The sequence below is a fragment of the Electrona antarctica genome, assembly GCF_951216825.1.
Source record: "Electrona antarctica genome assembly, chromosome: 4".
Lineage (NCBI taxonomy): Eukaryota > Metazoa > Chordata > Actinopteri > Myctophiformes > Myctophidae > Electrona > Electrona antarctica.
The window spans coordinates 50,587,846-50,600,362 of record NC_136809.1 but is presented as its reverse complement, the minus strand read 5'-3'; the positions used below and the strand labels follow the sequence as shown (position 1 = coordinate 50,600,362).

The 12,517-nt window shown below is 45.3% G+C and overlaps 1 protein-coding gene across 14 annotated transcripts in view; it reads left to right on the top strand.

The window, feature by feature from the left end:
- The window catches only part of htt (huntingtin), a 110,242-nt gene that overhangs the window by 15,816 nt on the left and 81,909 nt on the right, over positions 1-12,517 (top strand). For 8 of the 14 annotated variants that reach the window (XM_079500274.1, XM_079500272.1, XM_079500276.1 and 5 more), the window contains 6 exons: positions 499-703; positions 2,733-2,780; positions 3,661-3,738; positions 5,597-5,866; positions 6,569-6,690; positions 11,347-11,470. In XM_079500274.1, coding sequence (XP_079356400.1) covers positions 499-703; positions 2,733-2,780; positions 3,661-3,738; positions 5,597-5,866; positions 6,569-6,690; positions 11,347-11,470 — 847 coding nt within the window. The remainder of the gene's footprint in view (positions 1-498; positions 704-2,732; positions 2,781-3,660; positions 3,739-5,596; positions 5,867-6,568; positions 6,691-11,346; positions 11,471-12,517) is intronic. The other 6 variants (XM_079500271.1, XM_079500277.1, XM_079500275.1 and 3 more) reach the window with 3 other exon arrangements.

Genomic DNA, 12,517 nt, shown 5'->3' with positions numbered 1-12,517 from the left:
TGTTTTCTCAAGGTAAGGTTTGTTCTATCTGTTCGAGCTGATTTACCATCTTGTTTGCTTCATAATAATATTGGTCTGTCACATTTTTACATTAGAAAATGTACTTGGATTCTCCAGAGAAAAAAACGTGTAAATGCCCATGTTAAAGTCACCACTATTTACCGGAAGTGGGCGTGGAAAGCGGGCTGTGAGATAGGCTTATTATCGCGTTTTAGGCTTCGTAAAACATGTCACAAAGTCATGTGGAGTAGCAAGCAACTGTGTGTGTGTGTGTTGAGATTGCAGGTCACGTATGCATTGCATGGTCATGCGCTAAGAATGACACACTATTTAGAACAGAGCTGACCCTCTGTGTGTGTGTGTGTGTGTGTGTGTGTGTGTGTGTGTGTGTGTGTGTGTGTGTGTGTGTGTGTGTGTGTGTGTGTGTGTGTGTGTGTGTGTGTGTGTGTGTGTGTGTGTGTGTGTGTGTGTGTGTGTGTGCGCACGTGCACGTCTCAGGTGTACGAGCTGACCCTCCACTACACGCAGCACCGCGACCACAACGTGGTGACGGCGGCGCTGGAGCTCCTGCAGCAGGCGTTCAGGACTCCGCCCCCGGAGCTTCTGCACATGCTCATCACGGCGGGCAGCGTTCCCTACGCCAGCGTGTTCCGCCAGGACGCAGAGAGCCGCGCGCGCTCCGGCAGCATCATGGAACTCATCGGTAAAACGCTTGTCTTAACCCATTTAGCCATGACGTCGCAATTTAAAAAAAATGTCTTTTAAATCCGGACAGTTTTCTGAAATACCTCATGTTTCTGTGTCAGTGGTGCTCAATATTTCATGTCAAGGACCCCAAAAATTATATGTAATTGGCCTCCGACCCCCATCTGAAAATATGTTGTTCCAGGGACCCCCGTAAGCAAGGATTTGAGTTAAAAACGTTCGCTCTGAAATAATCTATTCAAAGCTTTGCACTACATTTTCACGATTTCTCAGCAGATCTACAAGCTCGTAGTGCACCACCGAGTGGCGCGCTACGAGCTTCTAGATCTGCTATTTTTCTATAGCTAAATTATAACATGTTTAAAACACCAAAAGGGGTTCCCGCCCAAAATGGGCTAAGTTTTCTGAAAAACCCTATGTTTCTATGTCAGTGGCGCTCAACCTTTTCCATGTCAAGGACCCCCAGAATGATCTGCCACCTGGGTTCCCCCCACGCGGCGCAGGGGTAAGGTTCCTCCACTACAAACATCAGACTAAGGCCATTTTTGAAAATAGCTCCTCACCACTCGCCCTACACACTTCCACTCGGTTTGAGCATAGATATATAAATAATAGAGACGCAATGCAATGCAAGTGGATGGGAGGGGAACTCTTTATATATCTATGCTCAAACCAAGTGGAAGTGTGTAGGACGAGTGGCAAGGAGCTAGTTTCAAAAAGGGGGTACGGTTTACAGTACCGCCATGATGAAATGGGAACATGTTTGTGTAGTACCTCTGCTTGGCCACTAGATGTGGCTCTTTCCTTGCGTTTCTCGTTTGGTTTAATACCATGCAGCCTTGCGTGGACTGGACAGCCCCTCCAAACTCACTCCACAGATTAGAAATCTCTCAGTAGATGGAATGAGAAAGCAGCTCACTCGATGGGGCGTCGCTTAAGTGTGATTTGAGTTGTGACGGGATGCGAACCAAAAACAAGATCTATTCGGCAAAATTGGGAAGGGAAGTGTAATACACTTCGGTGTATTAACCCACTTTGGGCGGGAACCCCTGTTGGTGTTTCAAGCATTATGTTATGCTTTAGCTATTGAAAAATAGCAGATCTACAAGCTCATAGCGTGCCACCGAGTGGCGCGCTACGAGCTTGTAGCTATTTTTGAAAAATCGTTAAAATGTGTCGCAAATCATTGAATATATATTTCAGAGCGAACATTTAATTACATTTAACATTTAACTAAAATATTTTCTTCTGGGTGGGGGTCCCTGGAACTAAATATTTTGAGATGGGGGGGTCCGTGGCCCAATAGAGATAATTCTGGGGGTCCTTGACATGAAAAAGGTTGAGCACCACTGACACAGAAACATGGGTTTTTCAGACTTTTTTTAGGATTTAGAAGCCTTTTTTTTAATCGACCTCAGTCCAAAATGGGTTAAAAAACATTGCCTGAGGTATATGGGCACGGCACAATGTCAAATAAAACGACATCTTTTGTTAGCTTAACGTTACTTGCCCCAGCTACCAATGATTAGCAGTTTAACATGGACTGTATAGAGCGTTGCAGTCCTGGATTTCACATTCATTTTTCTCCATAGACATATTTATTTATAAAGTATTTGTATAAAGATATGTATGCCTCGGACAAAGCCAACTTGGATCGTGACAAATCATGGCAACAAACACCATTTCTTTGGGCCGAACAAATAATTAGAAAGAAGAAAAAAACACTTTCTTGTTTTTCTTCTTTGTAATTATTTGAATAAATAATGGACCTTGATACGAAAAGGGTTGAAAACCACTGATGTAGTTACATATATATGTGATTTGGGACACAGCCCGGCGTTTATGCTTTGCAGCGTTTTCTTTGCACACTAACCAACCCTATCCTGACTTTCTTTGTGATTTGATGGATGGGTTACTACTTCCCCATGGGAGCTTCTATCTGCTGCTTCCTCTCTCTCTCTCTCTTCCTCACTTTGCTGTTTTTCTTCTGACCCTTCTCCCTCCTGCCACTCACTGACCGCTCTCAGCCGGGGGAGGGTCTTCCTGCAGCCCACTGGTCCTCAGGAAGCAGAAAGGTGACTAATAAACTATGCTCTCCGTGGTCGACCAGCGCTGTCACAATTATTACATACAATCGTCTGATCGCAACTGCTTGAGATAATCGTGGGTTTTTGTGTTTTTAGCATAATCGCCGCAGTCGTTTCCATGTGAAAATTGTTCATACATTTTTAAACGTTTTTCCAAAAGTAGTGGAAATGGCACACCTACGAGGTCACCACGCGGACTTGTACATCTGCTCTTTCCACCGATTTCCTGCTATTTAAAAAATAGGCGAGCCTTCCCGCGTCCGAAACGGTCGAGAAATGACAGAGTTACCGTGTGGGGGTCCCCGGAACATCCGGACCCCCAGGAACACGGCCAGGGGGCCGGCCCTGTTCCCGGCGAGACTTCCCGTGTCCGAAACGGTCGAGAGATGACAGAGTTATCGTGTTGCAGCTTTCCGTGCTCAGACACGCGTCCGTGCTGGGACACATACAAATACATACAGTACATAGGGACACACATAGCTGCGTAATGGAGCGGAGGCACTGCTAAAAAAAACAAGGCGGTTTAGGTTTTTTGTCATATCTGCCCTGTGCAACTTCAAAGCCTAAAAGCCAAACGGAAATGTATTTTTTTTATTCACATGTTCCAGTGTTCAACGGCAGAGAACACCGATAAATCGTTAATCGCAATCATTTGTGTGACAATTGAATTGTCGTGTAAAATGTCAGAATCGTGACAGGCAGCCCTACTGTGGTCTCCATCTTCTGCAGCCCGTTGCTGCTGTTTCCATCTCTTCCTTTTGAACTCTCGTCCACTAACATTAGTGTGTGTGTGTGTGTGCGTGCCCACGTGTTGCTGGAGTTGACCTTCAAGCCTTGTTTTGCCACCCCCCCCCCCCCCCCCCCCCAGGTAAGATCCTGTCCGGAGAGGAGGATGTACTGGAGGACGATGCCGAGAGGCCAGAGGTGACCACCGGAGCCTTCGCAGGTGAGACCAATTAGATTAATCAATTAATCCATCCATGGCAGTCCAATATGTACTGAAATCAGCCTCACAAAATTGGCTGCGTTTACATGCACAACATTCATTCAGAATGAATGTATTAATTCCAGTCATCGGAATAAAAATCACACCCGTGTGAACTGAGTGGTGCAAGGTCTTATATAGCCTGATCAGCTGTGGTCTGACGTAATGTCAGTGACCATAGCAACCATGCTCACCTGTGCACGGACACGTACACAGGTACACAAACATAGATACAGACAAAGCTGGTTGTTGGAGTGGTTTGCACCACTCAAAAATGCTCATGGAAACACCTCAATTGGAATAGAATGTCCCATTCCGGTCAATTGGAATAGAATGTCCCATTCCGGTCAATTGGAATAGAATGTCCCATTCCGGTCAATTGGAATAGAATGTCCCATTCCGGTCAATTGGAATAGAATGTCCCATTCCGGTCGATTGGAATAGAATGTCCCATTCCGGTCGATTGGAATAGAATGTCCCATTCCGGTCGATTGGAATAGAATGTCCCATTCCGGTCGATTGGAATAGAATGTCCCATTCCGGTCGATTGGAATAGAATGTCCCATTCCGGTCAATTGGAATAGAATGTCCCATTCCGGTCAATTGGAATAGAATGTCCCATTCCGGTCTGGAGGGGTGGTATTGAAGCAGGATATATTTACCATGTAAACACTTTATTCCAAACGCTACTGGGAGTTTGGAATACATGTATTAATTTTCACATTTTACACACCCTTAGTAGACTATAGTGCTTTTTGCCCATGTCCAAAGCAGGGATGGCCATTTGGAGACATTTTATTTTATCCATTAAAAAAAGATAGGGGGGTATTGTGAACACATGCATACTTCCCCAGTAAGTCCCCAAGCCTCCACCACATCGTTGAGTTTACCTACCAGGTTGTCTGCAAGTGCTGTGTCTGTCGGGCATATTCTGTGTGACGGATGAATTAACATTCACACTCCTCGTCAATATAGTGACACGTAATTGTCAAATAGCTCTCTCTGGTGACTGGTGAGTGCCGTCCATCAGTAGGTCGGTTGTTTTCTTCAATTCGATGGACCGTGACAGTCTGTTTTGCAAGACAGCAGCAACTCCTGAAAACCCTCGCATTGACCATGCTGATGGGCGATATACTTTTCGACCATCCAACGTTGCATAACCTCAGTCGTTAGTGTTTGTCGGTTATTCATTTCTTAACCCATTTAGACCTGAGGCCTATTTAAAACAAATGTCATGACAGTTTTCTGAAAAACCCATGTGAATCGTTCTCAAACATGTTCATGTCAAGGACCCCCCAGAATTATCTGTATTTGGCTGCGGATCCCCATCTGAAAATATGTTGTTCCAGGGACCCCCCAGAAGCAAAGGTTTGAGTTAAAAACGTTCGCTGTGAAAGAATATATATTCAAAGATTTGCGCCACATTTTCACGATTTTTCGAAAATAGCAGACCTACAAGCTCGTAGCTCATATGAGCTATGAGCAATTCACGAATAGGAATACTTTTATTCAGGTTCCATGTAAACAGCTGGGTATGAATCTCTGTTCGGAATGAATGAATTCATTCTGAATACATTTTGTGCATGTAACCGCAGCCAATGCACAGTAATAAACTTGTTTTTTATTGGTTTTACTCTTTTAATTGTTTTTCTAATAAAGTTGTGCTTTTGTTGTTCCCCCCCCTGGCCCCCACACATGTAAAGTGTCTTTGAGTGTTATGAAAAGCGCTATATAAGTCCCAGATATTTATTATTATTGTTATTAATAGACATGTGTGCTGTCTGCCATAGGCTTAATAAACGGTTCCTTCTCTCCTCAGCGTCGGTAGTGGGGACGGAGGCGGCTGGCCAGGTGGACATCATCACGGAGCAGCCGCGCTCCTCCCAGCATGCCCTGCAGCCCGGCGACTCGGTGGACATCAGCGCCTCGTCGGAGCAGGGCGGCGGCGGCGGCGGCGCGTCGGACACGCCCGAGTCGCCCAACGACGAGGACATGCTCAGCCGGAGCTCCAGCGGCGGAGCCAACGCCACGCCGGAGACGGCCGACTACACCACGCCGGAGAACGCGACGCCGGAGGGCGGGCCCTTAGGTAAGGCTCTCACCGTTGACACCCCGAACGCCCGGGGGTATTTGTAACCATTAAATCAGGACGCCCAGCGATATGTTTCTTCAGGACCTCTTTCAAGGTGGCTCCGCGCCATTTTGGGAAGTAGCTAGTAGCTAGATGTAGCCAAAACACCTCTGAGGCGATCGACAACAACGGAAGGTATGATTAATTCTAACGCGACTAGCGACGGGACCGCGATGGCCCGTCTAAAACATAATCTTTGGTTAGATTTTGATGGAATGATTTAGATTTTTAAGATTTTCGATCTGATCCGCTAAAATGCGGGGGAACATTTTGGATGACTTCGGAAATGACATCGGAACTTCCGAAAGTTCCGAAAGTTCGGAAATGACATGGAATGTTGCCCAACAGACGATCCCAGCCTGTGGAGCGATGCGATCGGTTTTGATATCAATAAAGTTCCGTCCTTTTATTAATCTCCGTCCTGAGTGTTGAGCGTTACTAGAAGAAGAAACATCTGCACACTTGTTTCTAGAGCTCCACAAGAGACTTACTTTATTTGATTGGCAAACAAATCCGCAACGTTTCATTGGGCAAATGTTATAATGGCAAAAAACCGGAACGGTTCTGTTTCTGTCAAATGTCTGGGACGCAATCTCTACAATTATTAGTAAGATTAGATCAGACGATTATGTAATAATTGTGACAACCCCACCCTTATAGCAGAGACAACAGGGGTGCTGCTGGGTACCAACGACCGCTCCTCGCTCCCCCCCAGCGACTCCTCCCAGACCACCACCGAGGGTCCGGACTCGGCCGTCACCCCTTCGGACGTGGCAGAGCTGGTCAGTATGAGTGTGCTGTTGGCTGTCCCAGTAAGCCTTTTTTAGGCTCATCAATAGCGTTGGTGTGTTTGGGTGGCGGGCAAGTGATCCCTGGATATATAGAAAGATTGAATTACCATGGATTCTTATAATGTTTGACCAATTTACCCTGACCTAGTATCTGCTTTTCGGATTGGTGCTATTATTCATAGAATTAGCAGAATGGACAAATGAAATAATTTTTTTTTAATATATATTTATATGAAATGGTGCACTTCAAGGAATGAGAAGGTCAAGTTTATTACATATAATACACACACTCTGTATATTAGGGACGGAAATCTGTAGTGGCCTGGCAATTCCAATTCAGAGGGATACGAATCGATTATAAATCGATTACTGATGCATCTCGATTCCAATACATGATTTATTTCCCCCTCACTGTGTGACTAATAAACAAAGTGCTTTCTAAAGATCGACAATAAAAACTTTACTTTGACTATCTTTGACTTTTATTATACTAACAAATAACAAACAAAAACATTAAGCAGCTTTCTTTAACCCATTCAGGCCTGACGTCGAAATTAAAAAAAAAAGTTTTCTAAATCATGACAACTTTCTGAAAGATTTGAGGCACATTTTAAAGTTTTTTCAAAAATAGCAGACCTACAATGAATCTTGTAGATGTGCTATTTTTCAATAGTTACATTATAACATAATGTTTACAACACCAAAAGGGGTTCCCGCCCAAAATGGGTTAAAAAAAAAATCGTCCATTCATAATGTCCGCATAGCGATTTATCTATTTCATCTGCCACCCATAATGTACAGTATGTGTATGCGTGTTACACGTATGATATTTCCCCTGTTTTGTTTTACTCGAGAGGCAAGGGGGGGAATCTTACTTTATAAGTTGCTGCTTCAAGGCTCATTCATAGTCTGGATTTTCGGTGATGAGGTGACCACCGCTCCGGTGGTGAGGTGACCACCGGAGCTGAAATAACGTTGAGCGGTGGTGAGTAAAAACAGAGAAGGGCGGTGGCGGTGGTTTGCTCTTCACCGCGGCTCGTGACGTCATGTTGTAGTTCGGTGGTCACCTAACCACCGAAAATCCAGACTATGTATGAGCCTTCAATTGGAAGGTCCTTTGCTTATCCAATGTGTTTGTCCGTTCTGCTCATTCCACCACTATGGTCTTGCCCCCCCACCCCTCTCCCATCCCCCCCCCTTCCGTCGCAGTCGCGCTCTCCGTTGCCGCGGGTCACGGAGGCGTCCCCTCCCTCGCCGACGTCCACCGAGGGGCCCGACGCCACAGACGGCGACTCCTCCTCCTCCGTCTACACCTCCTCTTCCACCTCTTCCTCTTTCTCCTCCTCTTCCTCCTTCTATGCCACTTCCTCATCTAGCGCTAGCGACAAGGTCAGCCGATTGGACGCTTTTTTTTTTCTCGGACCGAGTGGGGGAGAGAGGGGGCTTGCTTGTCTGTGGATCCTTTTTTTTTTTTTTTCATCCCTTCTCGTTATTACGTTTTCGCTTGTTCGTCGAAACCCGTGCACGGATATTATCCCTTTGCATTCGGTCCCACTCCTACTATGCTGACTTTCTTAACACATTGACGGCCGTTGAAGAGATATCTCGTCATTTGAAATACCCAACGGTTCACTGCCGTTGATCAGATTATATCTCGTCATTTCAGGGTTTTCATTGACTGCGTTAGATCGCGTAACATATGAATGGCTCTAGGTTGCTAGAGGTAAATAGATTTACGAAACATGCTCTTTTCCCAGATTGTGTTTTTTTTGGTGGTCATAACACGCTTTATTCAACGGCCATAACTAAAAGAACCGATGATCACGGTTATTTTCCGGTTCACCCTACGGCGCGAGACCTGCGGGCCTTCAAAATAAGGGTCTCTACTGGGAGAGAAAAAAACGCTAGCAGTGGCGGAAGAAATAATTCATACCTGGCGGTCAATGTGTTTTAATATAATGTCAGTATCCAGCAACCTTTTACAATGGCCTTATTCTAGTTCTAAGTACTTGGACGTGTGTTTCCGTCATACATGATGCACTCCAAAGGTGTGACAGCGGGCTGCCCTGTGTCAGACTCACTACAGTGGCACACTTTAGAGTTATTTTGTGTTATTGCATCAATGGACCACTTCACCACTTTTCAACTTATATGCATATAATTAGTCCTCACTAATGTTCATGATAAAATACCACATTCACACTCCGTGTCCGTGTCTCATAGGAGGGCTGTGGCCAGTTCAGAAACCCGTTGAAAAGTGGTGAAGTGGTCCTTTTTAACCACACCAACCCTATTCCGGGGCATGTCGTTATTATAGGTAAACATTCAGCGAAAATAGGCGGAGAATCGTTGGGAAAAGGCCAATCTACAAGCACCACAGTGTGCCACGTTGTGAGCGTTGTGAGCTTGTAGATCAGCTACTTTCAGCAAAGAGACTTAGAAGGGAGAAAAACTAAAACGAGTGGGGCCCAAGTACAGACCCCTGGGTGACCCCCTGGTCAACGGAGTACACAGGGTTTAATTGTCCAGTATGTATTGGGGTGGTTTTAATTAAGTGCTTAAATTATTACAAATAATATGAAATGCTTAAACATGCTTTCCATCAATACAGGATAATACACTTGGAATAAAACCATTGTAAAGTCAAATATATCCCAGTATTTTCAATTCATTGTTTTTTCCCCTTAATGTTTTGTCGTTTTCTTCCAAAGTTAAGATATTTTAAATTCCAGAAATATCTCAGTAAAACCCCCCCCAACCCAACCCCGACATCCCCCCCCCCCCCCCCCCATGTGACTGGCTTGCAGTGAAGAGTTGAGAGGAGAAGCATGATTGGCCACGTGACTGTCACATGTCTCTGTAGATTCCTGGTTTCCACTTCCCTTGTTCCTGGAGGCAGACACACTTAACCCATTCTGACCTGAGATCAGATTCTAAAAATGTCTTCTATACATCCTGACAGTTTTCTGAAAAAGCTGTGTTTCTATGTCAGTCGTTCTTCGATTTTTCAACGCTATGAGCTTGTAGATCTGCTATTTTTCAATAGCTAAAGCATAACATAATGCTAACACCAAAAGGGGTTCCCGCCCCATAATGGGTTGATGCAGTGGTTCCCAAACGTTTTCATGTGAAGGACCCCCAAGTTGACGCCAATTATTAGCCCGCGGACCCCCCATTTGAAAAGATATGCCAGGAGGGGATGCCCGCATAAGAGAAGGTTTTTACGGCTCTAGCAGTGATTCTCAACCCGATTTAATTTCAAAGACCGACCAGTTTGACATGCATATTAGTCTACCGACCCCCATTTATCTCTGGCCGTGAGGATATTGCAAGTGGGCTCCCAGATAAACTGGCAAAACCTTGAAGACAATGTTCTTCTATGTAGCTTGTAGCTTCCTACAATATGAGCCAAGGCTGCCAAGCTAGAACACAGTCGGTTGTTTCATCATTAACCCATTTTGGCCTGACCTCGAAATTTAAAAAAAATCCAGTTTCCAGTTTTCTGAAATAAATATTTTCACGATTTTTCAAAAATAGCAGATCTACAAGCTCGTAGCGCGCCACTCGGTGGCGCGCTACGAGCTTGTAGATCTGCTATTTTTCAATAGCTAAATTATAACATAATGTTTAAAACACCAAAAGGGGTTCCCTCCCCGAATGGGTTAAAATAATCATGTTCATGTCTAGGTAAAAACTAAAAAGCCCAACCTTTGTTCTGCCTTTAATGTATCGAGGAGTGTGGCAACCATAACCATAGAGGCCTCAAGGCTGTGTTATACCTGTATGAAGTTGGTATGTTCTGTGTTGCGTTGACCCGAGCATGATCAAACTGTGTGTTTAGAGAAAAGCACTGTCTCTGACACACACTCTGATTAATTATTCTGTAATCTGTATGCTGTGTCTAATAAGGCTGACTACCGTAAATCCTCTCATAGTGACCCAGGCTTGTTTCAACTGTAGCGGGGTATCAGGCTTTTATTGAAAGGAGACATAATATTATTATATTTATTGAAGCCAAGTAATGTATGAAGTGGTATTCAGTCATTTCCAGCAGAACCTCCAGGCCGGCCGAGGGGCGCACGAGCCGCTCTCGGACCCGTCCGGAGGACCTCCCTTCCTGGATACCATACGGTGCAAGTCCCCCCTCCGTTCCTGGAGGGGGATTAGCATCGGGGGAGAGTGCAGACGGCCCCAGACCTGTCGGCCCGCTGACATTTTCCACTTTCCCTCGCCTCGTTTTTTTCCCGGCCGCAGTTTGCCCGGGGAACTGGCACCAACGCATGCGCCTCTGTACCCCCAGATACGTATAGAGCCCTCCACCGAACACTTTTCGGTGCCCAGTGGCATTGCAGAACCGTCCGGGTCCAACGGCCCCGCACGTTACGTTGTCATGTGTTCCATATACGGAAGTACTGTATAAACTATAAAGGCAGGGTCATGGGATATCATAGTAAACGCACAAGAGGCTTGTATTAGAGACCAGCTTTTATTTGCTTATTTTAACGGCGGCCCCGGTCATTAATAGAGGGCCAGCTTTTAATTGAATAGAGGTCACTATTAGAGGATTTACGGTAGTCGGTGAGTGATCTCAGGGCACTGAACTACATGGAATGCCTCCCCCTCCCCTCCCCCCCGTCTCTCCTCAAGGTGTTGGACGGCAGTGAGAGCCAGTACTCTGGGATGCAGATCGGGACGCTGCAGGACGAGGAAGACGACGGAGCGCCACCTTCCTCTGAAGAGCGCCCAGAACCATTCTCACAGTCAGCACTGGGTATGTTGTATTCACATAGAGTAGGGTTCCCAGACTTTTTCATGTCAAGGACCCCCAAATTGACTAATTAGCCCGCATTTGAAGAGTTTACGGCTCTAGCAGAGATTCTCAACCCGTTTAATTTCAAGGACCCCCAGTTTGACATGTATTTGTCTACGGACCCCCATTTAATAGCATTTCTATCTCTGGGACCCCCAATTTATATTGTAAAATCAATGTTAATTTAACTCCGAGTGTGCAAATGAAACCAAATGGACCCGTTAGGGTCCATTTGGTTCCATTTGTAGACTCTCAGAGTTACAGACCCATAAGGGCACATTTGGTTCCAAACTATCATTTAGCTGGGGACCACAGTCAGCACTGTGTAATGGGTATGTATGTTGTATTCACATAGAACCCTTCTCACAGTCACACTGGGTATGTGTGTTGTATTCACATAGAACCATTCTCACAGTCACACTGGGTATGTGTGTTGTATTCACATAGAACCATTCTCACAGTCACACTGGGTATGTGTTTTGTATTCACATAGAACCCTTCTCACAGTCACACTGGGTATGTGTGTTGTATTCACATAGAACCATTCTCACAGTCACACTGGGTATGTGTGTTGTATTCACATAGAACCCTTCTCACAGTCACACTGGGTATGTGTGTTGTATTCACATAGAACCATTCTCACAGTCACACTGGGTATGTGTTTTGTATTCACATAGAACCCTTCTCACAGTCACACTGGGTATGTGTTTTGTATTCACATAGAACCATTCTCACAGTCAGTACTGGGTATGTTGTAGCCTGGGTTTATGATCCGGTCGGGACGCGGATGGTAACTTTCGTCATGTTGTAGTCAGTGATCTGTAGTCATCTGGCAGGAAACCACAAGGCGGAATCGGTACCCAAATGACGTCCCGCGATCATAATTTTAGGGCCTACCCAATTCAATCTAAATGTGAGTGTACTTTCCAGAGACTATTTAGCGTCCGTATACCTTTGTTGTCCCACGGGGAAATTCTATTTTGTTGGGTAGCCCCTAAAATTACGATT